This window comes from Bison bison, unplaced genomic scaffold, assembly GCF_000754665.1.
Source record: "Bison bison bison isolate TAMUID 2011002044 unplaced genomic scaffold, Bison_UMD1.0 scf7180017864345, whole genome shotgun sequence".
Classification (NCBI taxonomy): domain Eukaryota; kingdom Metazoa; phylum Chordata; class Mammalia; order Artiodactyla; family Bovidae; genus Bison; species Bison bison.
Window position 1 is genome coordinate 1,499,965 of NW_011494917.1, and position 17,685 is coordinate 1,517,649.

General features: G+C 44.5%; 1 protein-coding gene across 4 annotated transcripts in view; it reads right to left on the reverse strand.

Annotated features, from left to right (window-relative positions):
• The window catches only part of ENOX1 (ecto-NOX disulfide-thiol exchanger 1), a 549,740-nt gene that overhangs the window by 66,427 nt on the left and 465,628 nt on the right, over positions 1-17,685 (reverse strand). For all 4 annotated transcript variants that reach the window (XM_010854604.1, XM_010854606.1, XM_010854605.1 and 1 more), the window contains 2 exons: positions 7,855-7,962; positions 3,958-4,014 (listed from right to left, as the gene is read on the reverse strand). In XM_010854604.1, the coding sequence (XP_010852906.1) occupies positions 3,958-4,014; positions 7,855-7,962 (165 nt within the window). The remainder of the gene's footprint in view (positions 1-3,957; positions 4,015-7,854; positions 7,963-17,685) is intronic.

Consider the following 17,685-nt stretch of genomic DNA (forward strand, 5'->3'; position numbering starts at 1 on the left):
GTTACTTATTTATTTAGTTTTGGCTGTGCTGGGTCTTCATTGCTGCTCAGCTTTCACCCAGTTGCGGCGTGCGGGCTTCTCTTGTTGGGGAGCATGGGCTCCAGGCTGCCAGGGCCTCAGCAGTTGCAGCTCCTGGACCCTAGAGCACAGGCTCAATAGTTGTGGTGCTTAGTTGCCCTGCAGTATATGGGATCTTCCCAGACCAGGGACTGAACCCATGTCTCTCACACTGGCAGGCAGATTCTTTACCACTGAGCCACGAGGGAAGCTCCCACCCTAACATTCTGAATGCCCAGCAGTTCTATGAGGTCCGAATCTCCCTGCCAGACTTCTAATGTACAGAATCCTCCAGAAACAAACAGGAGCAATGCAGACCAAGATTTATGGACGTGTAAATCATGGCATTTTTTATAATGTTAAAAAAATAATGTTAAAAAAATGAGAAGTTAAAAGCCTAACACATTAGGCATGCAGTTCAATTAGTTCATGTCTCCATTCTACAGCCATTAAGAACCATGCTTTTGAGGAACATTTGTTGACATGAAAAATATTCATGGTATAATGAGAAATCAGAAAGGTATAAAACACAAGACACTATGAAATCATATTTATTTCTTATTCCTTTTTTTAATGGTTTTTCCCCTCTGATCATATACATGCATGTGATTGAGAAGAACTAAAATAAAATACTGATAGTGACTATTTCTGAGTAATGAGATCTTTTTCTCTAACCTCTGTGTGTTGTCTAGTCACTCTCTCATGTCCAACTCTTTTTCGACTCCATGGACTGCAGTCCACCGGGCTCCTCTGTCCATGGGATTTCCCAGACAAGAATACAGAAGTGGGTTGCCAGTTCCTTCTCCAGGGGATCTTCCCAACCCAGAGACTGAACCCCTGTTTCCTGCTTGGCAGGTGGATTCTTTACCACTGAGCCACCAGGGAAGCCTCACTACCTACCTCTGTATTCTTTTCTGTGATTTTCCAGTTTCATACAAAGCTCCTTTTATAATAAAATATATTGTTTTAAGGAAGCAACTGTTAATCTCACAAGAATATCCAGCAAAGCCAGTGCCAGTCTACTATATATTATTAATAAATGATAAATGTACAAAGTTCTTGTCCTTGCATGTGAATAATGATGGTTGAAAAAAAAAATCTATATGCCTTAGTCAATAACCTCTGGGCCAGAAGCTTTAAACCTCATGATCCACATTAAAATTCAGCATGTCAAAGCACTGCCTACTGTATTAAATACTGCTGATACTGATGCATGAAACGGGAATTGATACCTGTTGAGAAGGTACGCTGGGCCAGGTGTCTATATATAGCGTTTTGCATAGGTCACTTCTAGACGAGGAAGGTGAAGTTCTAAGAGGTCAAATCACTGGTTCTGGTCACATGGCTAGTCAGTGATCAAAGTGGATGCAAACCTTCTCAGTCTGACCACAGGGTGAAAACTTCAGATGACACACAGATATTAAAAAAAAACAAAAACAAAAAACTTAAACTATTTTGCTAGTGCTCTGAATGTGTGGCCCAAATAACTACGTTTTGTTTCTCATCTTGCACCACAGCCTGGAAGAGGTGCTGGAGAAGCTGCCTAAAGGAGACAGCATGACGGAAAAGAGAAAGGCAAGGGAACAATCCGCCTATAGGGAGACACCTGAGTACACAGGCAATTCTTACGGCTGCAGAAACCAGCCTAGCCCTCTGCCCAGTGACAGAGAAGGCAAGCCATTGCTACCAGCTCCATCGGTCTGCGAATCTCTCCCCCCTGTCTCCCCCCAGCAAGGTCCTGCTCCTCCCTCCTACTCGGCGTGCACGAATAACATCTCTCAATGGTGGTTTTTGGTGGTTGATTACAAAGCACGTGTCATGGATTCTAGAGAGGTTTAAAAAAATTTTTTTTCATAATTTTTAAAATTTTTTGGCCATGCCTCATGGCACGTGGGATCTTAATTCCCTGACCAGGGATCAAACATGCACTCCCTGTATTGGAAGCGCAGAGTCTTAACGACTGGACTGCCAGGGAAGTACCTAGAGGTACTTTTAAACATTAAAACTTTCCTTTAGAGAGGACATCAGACCTTAAAGATGATCTCTTTTCACTCTTTCCATTCAATAATAAACGTCTTTAGACATATCGTAAGAAAGAGCTTACAGACTAGACATTGTGTCAGGCCTGTCTTCCCATGCATCATCCTGTTTAATGCCATCAGCAGATGAGTTCAGAATCTTAACAACGTCCTAGTGTGAGGTTAGAACCTCACAGTCACTTAGTGATTCCGTATCAAGTATCGCATTTGCTTCCCACAGTAAACCTTAAGGAAGGAGAGGGAGGTGCTATCACCCCATTTTACAGATCAGGAGGGTGAGGCACACTGCCACTTTGCCTGGCTTATTGGATTAGACAGCAGCTTCCTCGAAAGGCACGGAGGGGCTGACTCTGGGGAGGCAGGGAGAGGTGCATGCAAAAATTCTGAAACATAGCAGCAATGTGTCCCTGGAAGACAGGATCCTGAAAAAGGGTTTTCAGGTAGGGATGGAGTAATCAGACACTGGAGGGTGAAGACAAACGCTGCTTAGGCCTCACTGTTGCCTGTGGAGAGCTCTGGGTGAACGGCTTCCTTCCCTAACTTTCCAGGAGGTCATGCTTGATTATCCATTACGGAGAAGCCATAACAACCACATCTTAAGGTTCCCATGTGCCTTAGCTTATTGTATCATTTTGAGTTTTTTGAGGTAGGCTTTGTAGATAATTTTGCAAATGAAGCTCAGAGGGGTTTAGGAACAGGTTAAGCTGACATAGCGAGTAAGCAGCAAAGTCGGGATTTCAAACCACATCACATCACGTCCACCTCACCTTCCTGCACACGTGTCTCATCCTGTGTGTTGCCTGCCCGCGTGTTCCTTAGCTCATCAGTCTTGTGTTGTAGGTTTTTGAGGGCAGACGGCAAGCCTTGTATTTCTTTGTAACCACCCCTCCGGGACTGAGCAGAGCCCCACGCACACAGTAGGTTCTCAAAAAGCATCATATGTCAAATATCTGTTTGGGAGTAACAGAAGTCATCAAGAGGGACTCTTTGGTACTCTGAATGTCAGGCTCTCTGCTGTATATAATTAAAACAAGAGTGAACACGAGATGTGTAATTTCTCCCAGCTCCAGCTTAATCAGGCATTCATTACCATGTCTGACTCTGTGTTACGTGAACTGCTCAGTAAGCATGTTCTGTGATGAGGCCAGTCAGATACAGACAGACATCAAAGAGATTTCAGAAAAGGCACAAATAAAATCATCAAACATGTGGAGAGACAATGATCTCCATGGCGTACTGCTTCATCTGAGACTAAAGAACTTACAAGGTAAAGAGAGTATTTGACTACTAAGGAGAAAGAAGCTGGGTGCCAAGTGGGATCGGGTACCATTAGCCTCTCTCAAGAGGAAGGACGGCACCACGCTACTGATCTGGGTCCGAGACAGAGGGAGGTACACATTCAGGGGTTTTTCTAGGAGAAGGAGTTTGCTTTGAACCCTCTTCAGCACAGCAAGCATTTCACTGTGATGGCTATCACAATCATTTGACTACCATCTTCACAGCCAGGCAAACCTAACAAATACACATGCAATATACAACTTATTATCCTGCTGGGTCTCATTCCATTTGCCATCCCAACACCACATTAGTTTACAGCTTTCAAAACATAAAGGGCTCGAATGAATTCATTGAGATTGGAACTTTTATGACACAGATCAGCTCAAGTACTTCTACGCTGACATTTGGTAACCTAAGCTAATAGGACTTACCCTATTTTATTGCCAAACCACACACAGGTCATCTTCATAAGCTACTGAGAGGCAGGGTTTCTGACTTCCTTTGTGTTAAAAAGTGCCACCTTCTCATGAGCATTTAATCAACACCAAGCAAAAAAAGCAAACGTCAGATTCGGGGTACCTACATTTGTGTCCTCGTGGCTGTGGCCATTGGTCTCGACCAACTCCTTGGTACCCTTCAACTGCAGGTTTAAAGAGAAAACAAAAACAGAACAAAAACCCAAATGAATAAGCAAGCATATCTATTAAGTGCATAACATCCTGTTGACCCTGATTTATCTGAAGCTACACTTCAGAAAACTTCCAACAAGAAAAAAAACAGAAGGAGCACATAATTCTAACGAGTCTTACTGAAACCAGTTTGAGGCCAATATTTTATGAAACTTGATGGCTGGCAAAAAAATAAACGGGCCTTGGCCATTCTTTTTAAATAATAAGATTAGAAAGCAGTTTCATAGGCATAAAATGTATAAAATTGGTTCTTAAGAATAATAAATGATTTCATTTCCTCGTTGTATTGCTATTAATTTAAACCCTGCAGTGTTTGCAAGTTGCCGCCAGCTAAATGATGTTATACTAATGATTATTCGAGAGTGATGTATTTTCAGTCGCTTTAATGCGCTGCAGCGCTACTGTACGCGTCCTCCTAGAGAACCTATTCGAATGACTGACGTGATTTCTGGAGGCCTAGAGGAAGATGCTCTGCTGCTTTTTGGAAAGGAAGAAATGGGACCTCGGCTCCTTGGTCACCGAGGCATTAGAAGCAAAGCTGAGACTTTTAACAGTGCACATCTGAAAATGCCCTTCTCTCTGTTCTCTCTCAGAAGGCTTAGGAGTAATCAGTTACCGGGAGATTTCCCGGAAACCTTTAATTGGCGTTTTTATTCCAGCCTGACTTGAAGCAAACATGTGGAGACAAAGAACAAGGGCAGAGGTGAGCAGCCTTGCAGCTGTCTGCTGGCATTTCTTCCTGGCTTATTGCGCTTAGGAAGCAGCATCTTCAGCACTCTCTTTTTTTAATGCCTAAAATAAAGCACTCACAGTGCGATATAAATGCTTGAAGTTTGAAAGAAAATAAATGCACCACCAACGTGTGACTCAGATGTTGGTTCTTTTGGGTTCTATGTACATGTCAGAAGGAAAGCTTTTTTGGTTTTTGCAAGGCGATCTCAAACTCTCAGCAAGAAAGGCACCCACTCTCCAAGCCAAGAGCAGGGCTCTGCCAAAGCCGTGGCGACATGAAGGGGCTGAGGACGGGGCAGCAGACTGCGGAACCGTGGAGCCGAAGAAGGCTCACTTCCACATCATCGCACTTGAGAAAGAGACATTCTGTCCAGGGGTCCTCAGGGTGGCACCACGGATGTTTCTGCACACAAGGACGAGGGAGCACGGGCAATGTGTGTCAAACGTGAGAAGCCAAGTGTACCTCGGCAACAGGAAGCCCAGCTGGTCAGGGCACGAAGGGACTTCAAAACCCCTGCTTTCCGATCTGAGAGTTTTCTTTCCATGGGCGACCCTCACCATCTCCCTCACCGCTTCTCCCGCCTTGCAACTCACGCTTCCGGGAGTTAAGAGTGGGGCTGGCTCAGAAGAAGGTTTTGCTGTTTTTCAGTGGAAGGAATGGACTCTATTTAAAGCCCTGTCCCACCTTCACATGTTTCCCAGCACAAACATACCCATTGCTCTCCTTCTTCTGTTTAAATAAATTCCATTGTCCTGCTTTGTGTTACCCTCACTCTGCCGTGTGTGTGTGACATCTCACTCCCCATTTGCCTGCTCTCTGCTGTGGGATCCACATGTGTCCTTCTTGCCTGGGACGGTGGGCTGGCCTCTACGTCCTCACCAGCCTACCCTCTGTCCCCTCTGGAGCTGCTGCTCCCCTCGAGATGGAGAGGTTGGCATCGTGTCCGAGGACACCTGGGCTTAAGTACAGGGTGTCGAAAAGTGAGTGTTAGTTGCTCAATCGTGTCCAGCTCTTTGTGACCTCGTGGACTGTAGCCTTCCAGGCTCCGCTGTCCATGGAATTCTCCAGGCAAGAATACTGGAGTGGGTTGCCATGACCTTCTCCAGAGGATCTTCCCAACCCAGGGACTGAACCCGGGTCTCCTGCATCGCAGGCAGATTCTTTACCATCTGAGCCACCAGGGAAGCCCATGCAGAGGTAGGTGTGTTTCTAATCGTACGTGCGTGTGTGGGTGTGTGGTAGTGGCGATACGGAGTATGGCAGAAGGAATATGTCCACTGCCTGCTCTTGTCTCTAAGATGACAGACGGGGGCACCAGCTGAGGGGCTCTTGGGAAAACAGCAGCCGATGGGCCCTCTTAGACTTATGTATTCTTGGGGTCTTTGCTTGAAAAAGAGCCATCCCATTAGCACAGCAGATTTTAAAATGCTTCCTCTCCAGTCATACTTCCTAGGTCTTCAATGATTTCAGTTGTTCTGAATCTCTTTCATGTTACCCATTTATCTTTTTTTTTTTAAGGAATGGAGAATGAAGTGTGATGCTTCACCACAGCTTCTGTGTGCTCACTGCTCTTTAAAAACGCGTGTCATGACAAGGATATAGCAATGTGATCTGCAAAACTTAGCGTCTATTTTTATGACTGGGGTTTGGACTTCACATCAACATAAAGGACTGGAGTCCTTTAGAGGAAGAGGAATTCACCCCTCCTCATCCCAGTAAATCAAAGAGACAGAGAGAGAAAACACAAAACAACAAAGCTCAGGGACGTGCATGTTTGATCAGGTGCAAATCTGGACCAAATGTGCTCCAATTTGTTGGAAGCTTTTTCATAATGCAAAGGAAGAAAGAACAGGACAGAAGAAAGACTGCAGGTCTCTTAGACAGCAGGTCACTGTGAATTTAGTCATCAGTATTTCCCAGTTCAATCTAACTTCTCCAAAATCATACACAGTCAGACTCAGTCTGTTATTGTCTTAATCATGTAAAGATAATGATTAGTTTAAGAAAGGATTTTCCTCCCAAGCTAAAAAAGCTTATAAACTATCCAACACCTTCAAGGTTCTCTCACAATTCACTGATACTTGTAGAGGAAAGTGACTGAAAATGTATTTTCTTGGTTTCAAACCATTAAAAAATCATTTGTACAGTGACTGAGTCACAGTGGACTAGGTCATACTTCCCCAACTTCATAGGTTTTTTTTTTTAAATCACTTTTGAAGTGATTTATGTTGTACAAAGGACCTCCTCATATATCATGGTAAGTGAAAATTTTAAAGCAATCTAAATTTGACTACCCCCAAAGGGTTGGGGCTACTACATGTGATTTTTTTTCCCCTTCCATTTGCCATTCATTACTTCATGGGCAGCCTGTGAAGGCCAGAAATAGGAAAGTATTTCAGGAACTTGCCTGGCTTCTCCTGTGTAGATAACGGGGCTTAGATTTCACTCAGCTGCCAAGCAATCCATCTTACCCTGCTGTAAGACAATACTTTCAAATCCACTTATCAATGTCAGGCCACACTTTAGTATCAGAGAAAGCCAGGATGAAATGATCAGATTTACAAACTTCGGATAAAAGGTCTGTTGCTCACCCTGGCTAGATAAGTGTCCTGATGTACAGGGGAGAGTTTTGTGGGTTTTTTTTTTTTTTTTAATGTTGCTATGAATCAGTCCTTTTTATTCAGATGTCTGCAAGAGGACCATGGGCTATGCTAAACTCATTTTCCTCACGATTAGACTTAAGATGAAACTAGCTGCTTGCTCTGAAATTTATCTGCATCTCCAATGTTTTAAAATTTAATCAAAATTCATTTGTCTTCTGGAAGAAAGTTTCACAGATCGCTGGAAGGCTTGGATGGCCTAAGAGGTACCAAAGTGAGAACAGAGATGCTGGAGATAAGATTAATAATCCCACGCAGCAAAGCTGGGAGGTTGGGATGGTCCAGGATAATCCTACTGCAGATTAACTTCATCCAATGTTTGCATATGCGTCAAACACGGGGAAGCGTGTGTCTGTGTTTGAACTGATTTGCGGGTCGGAGCTGTGGCTTTCACTTACTTGTTCCTGGAGAACTTTGAGTAATGCTTGTGTGTGTGACTGCTCTTCCTTTGCTTGCTCCAGTTCTGACTTTTTGTTGTTCAACTCCTCCTGGATGGTCAGCAATTGCTGTGAAGTTAAAGGATGTTTACAATAAGATAGAAGGCCAACTGGAATATTTTAAGATAATCAGAATATCCATTCCAAAACACAAGAAAAAAATTTTGTACATGCCTTAAAGTGTAATCTGGACTTCAGTTGACTTTTTAAAATGCGCATTTCACCCCCTACATAGGGTAACGAGCATGCAGTTAATGCCACAGTCTCAGGCCGTTGGTGACACTGATGCACAATGCTTGTGTCAGTGTCTGTGAAGGCACCTTTGTTTGCCTTTGAACAGATGCACATTTATAAAAATAATGCATGTTAGGTAGGAAGTTAGGCATGAGCAACCAGGGGTGCCCTAGCAGGAAAGGATGAAAGCTGATCTCTAAACCCCATCCCAGAGGCAACCAGGAGAGCTCACAGATGTGCTACAAAATTACCACAGAGACTTTTCCACCTCCTGAACGTGTGCCCTAGCACACAGGGGATACAAACTAACCACAGGGGCCTCCTCTAGTAACCTTAGGCAGCTAGGAGCCCATTACAGGCTCATGAATATTCTACACATATATGCATCTGATTGTAACAGACTCAATTATGAGAAGACATACACAACAGAACCTGCTGTTATATAACTTCAGAGTGTCCATCAGCCTTGAGCCTATGCCTATTTGCATTCCCTTTCATTGACTGGTGGTGGGTACAAGCCCTATTTTGCACAGGGCACAAGCAAAGGAGACGACAGGAAGTATAAAAAGGGGGAAGACAGGAGGTATTGTGAGAGGACTATGACTCCTGCCTGTGTCTTGGGGACTATCTGTCTAATAAAACTTCTGTTTCCTTGGGCTGTAACTTGTCTGTTGTTTTAAACCCTTTAGTCAATTGTTCCAAACGTTTGTTGCAACAAGAAGTGAGGAAACGAAATGCAGAATCATGGTAAGAAACAAAAATATTGATAGCTGAAGAGATTAAAAAAAACACAACACTTAAAATAATTAGTCCATGTCCAAGGTTACATCAGTTTACACTGGACCCTACAGCTAGCTTTAGAGTAGCTCTGTAAAGCTGTTTCGCCAGGTGGCTGGGACCACAAATGAGACTTTTACTTTCTCTGTTATGACGGTGATGTTTTATTAGATCAGCAGGACTCAGGTCCAAACGGCAATCAATATATCAGCAGAGAAAACTGCTGATATAAGCTGTCAAAACACTCAGCTATGGCCTGCACTGCTATTTGGAAGCAAGGCACTGATGGTATTGCTGGAAGCTTGAGCGGTCCTTGCCCCCATCAACTGTAACTCACGCAGAGGCTCACCTGGCCTGCCAGGAGGATGCGGCTACCCAGCGCTAATTCTCTGTAACGCGGTTCTCTGTTAATATAGACACAGGCTGGAGAACACATTCAAGAGCTTCCAAACAGGCCCTGGAAACAGTGTGTCTATTCAGAGCTTCTTGACAACAGAGGGCTAGTTTGCAAAGACAAATGTGTGTTTCTTCTGCTCCCGCACAAAACAACTGGTGCCCTAATGACATGGAAATGTCAGTGCGTAGCCATCTCCACGCCAAGGCTGCTGCTTCTGGGGCTTGACAAGCTGGCTGCAGAGCTGCCTGGCCGGTTCTGAACTACCAAGGCTGGAATAAACAATGGCACTGGATTCCCGGTGCTTAAACCTACCAACTGGAAGGATTAAATCAAATCTTCAAATCCGCTAGTTTAGGGGGTATGTTGAAGACAGGAAGTGCTCAGAAAAACACACTGCGTCTTAACCCCCGGGCTTGCTTGTCCTGGCCCCTCACCTGGTGTGGGGTATAGATTTAAACATAAACAGTGATTTCCCTGCAGTTTTGAAAACACTCAGTGCCTCTTATTTCACCACCTGCCCCTATCATACACTGCCCATATGAGGCAATACACACAGCCCACGCGGGCTCCCTTTAGACATGATGTGGTTTAACTGGGTACCAATTGATTACAGAGCAGAAACCAGGGGGCCGTGTTGTACTTTGGCACCATGACAGGTAACGAAAATGGCCCTTTCCAAACGGTGGGGAATGATCCTGTTTCCTTATTCTCATTCACGACCAGCCCCAGAATGGTTCTGAAGGGATCTAGTGCTCTGACTTCCATGATGCTGAGTGGATTTTTTGTGTCATTAGACAATTTCGAATCCAATCCTGAAACCTCCTTTCAAAATGAGCCGAATAGAGGACAGGGAATTATCTTCAACAGCTCCTGTTCACTCACTGCTGTAAGCGAAGTAGCAAAACTTAGAGAAACAACTGATGTCTGGCTGAAGGGGGCTGGCCACGCTAAGGATGGCGCCCCTGGACAATGGAAAACCAGGCAGCCATTAAAAATGAAGTTACACAAGTGTCTCTGGACACAGGAGAAACTCAACATACTGTTCCCTGCATGAGGGGTTCACTGAATTTTGCAAAACAGAAAAGGATCTGGATAGAGTCTGCGGGTGAGTAGGTTCGTGGATCTTTCTGTTAGTCTGGCTTATAATTTTCTGGGAAGTCTGTAAGGAGCAGACACTGCTGTAGTAATAATAAGAAAAAAAAAAGCAAATGAACTTAAATAAGGTTGAGGAAACAACAAAGAGGAAAACTACCCAGACACAACTCTCAGTTATCATTACCAACACTGTGAATAAATCAGAGGGCAAGCAAGAACCCTACTGGAGTCTGCCATTTCAGCCACACGTTACAACACTGCTTCATTCAAAACATAGACTGTGTGTGTGCGCGCGTGCACGCATGCACACACACACACGCACACACACACACTCCCTTCCTTGGACCTCACTTCCCAGGTTAGCATCTATCTTATCTCACTCTTACGTGGAATCACGCTTTTTAATTTAAATTGTAATTCCAATTTAATTTTTTAAATCAAAAAGTGTGATTCCAAGGAATCATCTGCATTTCCTTCTCTTCTCACATGCAGGCAACCGTTTTCAATGGTTTCTCTTTTATTTGAATGTGTTTTTCCAAAATATATACTGTTGTCGTGTGAGTATGCAATTGCATGTAAGTGGCTGTGCCATATTTCTTGTTTACTATGTTTTTTACAAAGCGCTATTCTTTTAAGATAACCATGTTGATATGCATATATCTCTAACTACTGCCTCTGGTGGCTGCGTAATAGTCTATGGGGTATGTCCACCCAGTTATACCTATTCCGCTCTCCCAGTGAAGCCCACTCAGATCACCCCCATTTCTTGCCCCCTGTCAGGGCTACAGTGGGAGACTCTGGTGCTTGTCCCTCCGGACCTGTGGGATACTTTCCCTGGTGTGTATCCAGCAGTGGATCTGCTGGTTCACAGGACACGCTTGAGGATTTCACTGCCAAAGCGGCTTTACAGAATGGCTATACAGTCTGCCCACTCACCAGTGCTGGATGAGTTACTGTGTCCACACTTCACATTACCTAGCTTTCTAACATCTGTCAGTCTAATAATATCAAGATTCTTCATCTTTTAAAATCATCTCATACTTTCTCTGATCCCCTGTGATTTTAGGCTTTACTTCCACATGTATAACCTGGGTTTAGAAAAGGCAGAAAAACCAGAGATCAAATTGCCAACATCTGTTGGATCATAGAAAAAGCCAGAGAATTCCAGAAAAACATCTACTTTTGCTTCATTGACTATGCAAAAGTCTTTGCATGGATCACAACTGTGGAAAATTTTTAAATAGATGGAAGTATCAGACCACCTTACCTGTCTCCTCAGAAACCTGTGTGAGGGTCGAGAAGCAAGAGTTAGAACCAGACATGGAACAATGGACTGCTTCAAAACTGGGAAAGGAGTATGACAAGGCTGTATATTGTCACCCTGTTTATTTAACTTACATGCAGAGTACATGATGCAAAATGCTGCACTGGATGAATCTCAAGCTGGAATCAGGACTGCTGGGAGAAATATCAACAACCTCAGATATGCAGATGATACTATTCTAATGGCAGAAAGTGAATACAAACTAAAGAGCCTCTTGATGAAGGTGAAAGAGGAGAGTGAAAAAGTTGGCTTAAAACTCAACGTTCAAAAAACTAAGATCATGACATCTGGTCCCATCAGTACATGGCAAACAGAAGGGGAAAAAGTAGAAACAGTGACAGATTTTATTTTCTTGGGCTCCAAAATCACTGCAGATGGTGACTGCAGCCCTGAAATTAAAAGATGCCTGCTCCTTGGAAGGAAAGCTATGGCAAACCTAGACAGCATATTAAAAAGCAGAGACATCACTTTGCTGACAAAGATCCATATAGCCAAAGCTATGGTTTTTCCAGTGGTCATGTATGGATGCGACAGCTGGACCATAAAGAAGGCTGAAGAATCGATGGGCCATAAAGATGGATATGACAAGCTGACAGATATAAAGCTCTGAAGAACTGATGCTTTTGGTGCTGGAGAAGACTCTTGAAGGTCCCTTGGACTGCAAGGAGATCTAACCAGTCAATTCCAAAGGAAATCAACCCTAAGTATTCACTGGAAGAACTGATCCTGAAGTTCTAATACTTTGGCCACCTGATCCGAAGAGCCGACTCACTGGAAAAGACCCTGATGCTGGGGAAGATTGAAGGCAAAAGGAGAAGAGGGCAGCAGAGGATGTGATGGTTAGATAGCATCACTGATTCAATGGACATAAATTTAAGCAAACTCCAGGAGATGGGGAAGGACAGGGAAGCCTGGTATGCTGCAGCCCATGAGGTCTCAAAGAGTTGGACACGACTTACTGATTGAAACACACACACACACAGTGTGCATACGTCAATGCTAGTCTCTAAGTTTGCCCCAGCCTCCCCTCCCCCGCCTGGGACCACATGTCTGTTCTCTACAGCTGCGTCGCTATTCCTGCCACACAAAAAGGCTCATCTGTGCCATTCTTCATAAAAATCAGAGACATTACTTTGCCGACAAAGGTCCACCTAGTCAAAGCTATGGTTTTTCCAGTAGTCATGTATGGATGTGAGAGTTGGACCATAAAGAAAGCTGAGCACCAAAGAATTGATGTTTTTGAACTGTGGTGTTGGAGACAACTCGAGAGTTCCTTGGACTGCAAGGAGATCCAATCAGTTCATCCTAAAGGAAATTAGTCCTGAATATTCATTGGAAGGACTGATGCTGAAGCTGAAACTCCAATACTTTGGCTACCTGATGGGAAGAACTGACTCATTGGAAAAGACCCTGAAGCTGGGAAAGTTTGAAGGTGGGAGGAGAAGGGGACGACAGAGGATGAGATGGTTGGATGGCATCACTGATTCGATGGACATGAGTTCGTGTAGGCTCTGGGAGTTGGTGATGGACTGGAAGCCTGGAGTGCTGCAGGCAATGGGGTAGCATAGAGTCAGACACATTGGACTGGACTGAACTGACCCGTTTTTGCGGATTCCATATATGTGCAGTAATATATGATATTTTCTTTCTTCTGACTTACTTCACTCTGAATTACAGACTCTAGGTTCATCCACATCACTACAAACAACCCAATTTTGTTCCTTTTCATGACTGAGTAGTATTCCATTGTGTATATGTACCACAACTTCTTGATCCATTCATCTGTTGATGAACATTAAGGTTACTTCCATGTCCTGCCTATTGTAAACAGTGTTGCAATGAACATTTAAGTCAACTTAAAGCATGCTTTCAGGCTAAAATCAAATCATTTGATGACTTATAATGTAGAAAAGAGCTGCACCCTCTAGCCAGACAGGGCCCCTCACTAAGGCACAGGGTTGGACAGTGGAGCAGGGCTTATTCTCATCCCCATTCACCCATCTGGCCTGCTGTCCTGCTCGGGGCAAAGCTTGCACAACTATTTGCAGCAGTTTGGGGTTCCTCCTCAATAAAGACCCCCTCCATTCATCCAAGCAAAGCTAGTTTTCTTTCATCTTCCCAAAGCACTTTTATATGACTTATTACAGTTCATAGGAATCTCCCCAGCTAGACTACATCCACCAAGGGCAGAAGCCATAACTGGGTTACCTCTAACATATAGTAGGTGCTGAATGAATGAATGAGTAAAGAGGTAAATGAATATTTGCTCTGGTTCCCCCAATTCTATGAGATTAAGCCATAATCTAGCAAAAAAACAAAACAAAGGAAAAAACCACACACACACACACACACACACACACCCCAAACTAAAACAAGCTCAGTAACAAAAACTACTTGATCTATCACTGGGTAACTTATTGTTCCAGACATATGGATATATGAAAGCTTCAGAGGGAAACAGCAGTTCCACGAAAGGCATTCTGATTCATTACTCTGAAGTAATAGATGCTGTCCTGAAGCTATAGGGGAATATTTCTTCAAAGTCTAAGGAAGCCCAATCAGTGAATTTATAATTATGTAATTTCTTCCCCATGTCCCACCGGAAAGCAAACAAATAAACCAAAACCGCCACTAGGAAAAACAAAATCAACACCCCCCTAGAGTACTGTCTGCATTTTTTTCAAACCGTTTCTTTTGTTTACCAAACATCAACTCATGAACCTAATATTTATGTAATCAAAACAGTGGTAATTCAGAACTGCTATTCCATATTTGACTAGATGCCCTATAAAAACAATGAGATAGCCTGCAACTAGATAATTTAAGTCAGGCTTTCTGGGTCTTTTTTCTCTTCAAATTTATGAAACTGTATAATGTTCTTTCCGGTTTGAATTTTTAAGTACCAAAGTGCCTCAATTACAGAAGTTCACAGGTAGCAAGAACTTAATCAGAAGAGCCTTTCGGTTGGACTGGCTGACTGCAGCATAATTTTAATTTAACAGTGGAGAGTGTGGCATTAAACAGATGCACTATTACATCTTTTGGTGGTTACAACTGACTCTGTTCCAATTAGACAATTATCCATATGCCAATCAAGTGCAAACACTCGGGCGGACAGTAACAGGTAAATAAATGCAGCACCTGACACATCTTGATGTTTCCAGGCCGCTGATTTAATAGGATCGTTTGTAATGCTCTTTGGGGATGTAGACTTCGGTGTGTAATGGGTCTTTCTCTCTGACAAATTCAAAGTGCATTACAAATGTTATTTGGAGCCCCAGAATAAGTGAGGTCACATTTCCATTTTTATAGATGGGCGACTCATGGGCGCCCAAAGGTTAAGTCATGGACCTGAAGCCATGGCGTCTCGCAAAGACCTACCGCTTGCCCAACTCAATTTCCCTGCTTCAAACTGCACTTTTTACCCTGGCAACCACATCAAACCCTTAATATGAGAGGGAAATGAGGACATGCGAGGTTTAAAACCCTCCTAGCAAGGACTTCCCGGAGAAGGTAATGGCACCCCACTCCAGTGTTCTTGCCTGGAGAATCCCAGGGACGGGGGAGCCTGGTGGGCTTCCATCTATGGGGTCGCATAGAGTTGGACACGACTGAAGCGACTTAGCAGCAGCAGCAGCAGCAGCAGCAGCAAGGCCTTCCACCTAGGCTTTCACCATTTTCCACTTACGAGTGAGGCCGTTTTTGTACCTCGTGGGACATGCTTTTCATGCACCCTTTGTGAGCAGTATGGTAAATTTCACTTTCCTTTAAAAACTGTAACTCTCTCCTTGTCTTTCTTGCTTACGTTTTATACTTTTGTCACTAAAGTGAAGTCTATATAACTAAAAGATAGTATAAAGTTAGATCCCATGAAAATCATGGACTATGGTGCAAATTCACGGTAGGAAGTACACCAGCAACGTCTGATGATGAGCTGTTGTTTGTTGACTCACTCAGTCGTGTCTGACACTTTGCGACCCCATGGTCTGCAGCACACCAGGCTCCCCTGTCTTCTATGTCCTGGAGTTTGCTCAAACTCACATCCATTGGGTCGATGATGCCATCCAACCATCTCATCCTCTGTCGCCCCCTTCTCCTCCCGCCCTCAATATTTCCCAGCATCGGGGTCTTTTCCAATGAGTCAAATGATAAGGTGATGCTCACAGAACTGTGATACCTCAGGAATCTTTGGCAGGACTGGTGAGCTGCTGGGGCATGGAGGTGGTGGTTGGCATGAAAACGAGAGGATCCCTAAATGGAATACTGATTTTGTGTCTTTCATGGTGGTGGTGGAGCACTTTCCAAATTTACAGTGGTGGCAAAGTCACATGAACTTATGCCACGAGGTAGGTACACACTGACAGTGACCGCCAATCACACACAAGGCTCTTCCTGAAGGTAGACACAGCTAACAGTATTCCTGACAAGAGAGAAACCCCGCTCAGGGGAAGGACAGTCATTTACCACCTGGCACCTATAACGTTCACTTTTCTCCTTGGGAGAAGAAAAAAAAAGGATGGAATTGAACTAGCTTGAATTTTTGGGGTCACATGAGATGCTGCTGCTAAGTCACTTCAGTCGTGTCTGACTCTGTGTGACCCCATAGACGGCAGCCCACCAGGCTCCCCCGTCCCTGGGATTCTCCAGGCAAGAACACTGGAGTGGGTTGCCATTTCCTTCTCCAATGCATGAAAGTGAAAAGTCAAAGTGAAGTCGCTCAGTCGTGTCCGACTCTTCGTGACCCCATGGACTGCAGCCCACCAGGCTCCTCCATCGATGGGATTTTCCAGGCAAACGTACTGGAGTGGGGTGCCATTGCCTTCTCTGACATAAGACTACTCAAAATTTATTCTAGTTTAAAATGTCACTGGCTTTGGACTTCCCTGGTGGTACAGTGGGTGAGAATCCGCCTGCCAAGGTGGGGGACATGGGTTCAGTCCCTGGTCTGGGAAGATCACACTTGCCATGCAGCAGCAAAGCCCGGGCGCCACATCTAGTGACCCGCGCACCCGAGAGCCTGGGCTCCACAAGAGAAGCCTCTGCAATGAGAAGCCTGCACACCACGAAAAAGAGCAGTCCCTGCTAGCCGCAGCTAGAGAAAGCCTGGGCAGCCTCAGAGACCCAGAACAGTCAAAAATAAAAAATAAATAAATTTTAAAAATGTCATCTGCTTCTCCCTGCGGATGAAAGTGCACTTCAATTTACCTTAAGACCCGAGGGTGATGAAGACTGTGGCCGGGTACACCCACCCAGGCACCTCCCTCTCCACCTCTGGCTCGGTGACCCCTAGGGGAGAAACATCTCTCGGAGAGAGCCCCACCATTCAGATGACTGATAACAGGACTACTGGATCACAGAAATGAAATTGTGCTCCGAGCCTAATATCCTATTACAGCAGGCTATACATATTTAATTCCTTGGGTCTTTCCTCATAAATCAATTCCTTCAGGCCCTTAATCTCGTCAATATCTTTTCTGATATTGAATTTTAAATGCCAATCTCATTGCTAGGCAGAAAGGCAATCTCTTGCTCATGATGGGATCAGGTTTCATTTACAACTGAGAGATGCTTGGAGTCTGGTGCTGTTTCCTGACCCCGCTGTCACAAATCCTGATGTCGGCCGGAACCAAACAGCTGAAGGGCAGGTCTGACCAGGCTGGTCCTCTGAGAGGTCGAGACCAGGAACCCTGGGGTCATGTCTGTGGGTGCTCTGGGACAGCTCTGGGAGACTGGGGAGAAGGCAGAAAGTGTTTTCAGGGGTGTGGATCCTTGGGGGGGGGTCCTGTGAAACATGGGCACCCTGCCACCCACCCAGGGCAGTGTGCTGATGGGGGTCTGCTTCTCTGAATGTATGTGTCTGACCCAAGATACACACAGCATGCATACATCAGAGTAAGATCTCAGGAAGTGGGTGAAGGGAAGGAGAGGCTTGTGGATTCTTTGGAGGGGAAGCGTGAAATCCAGA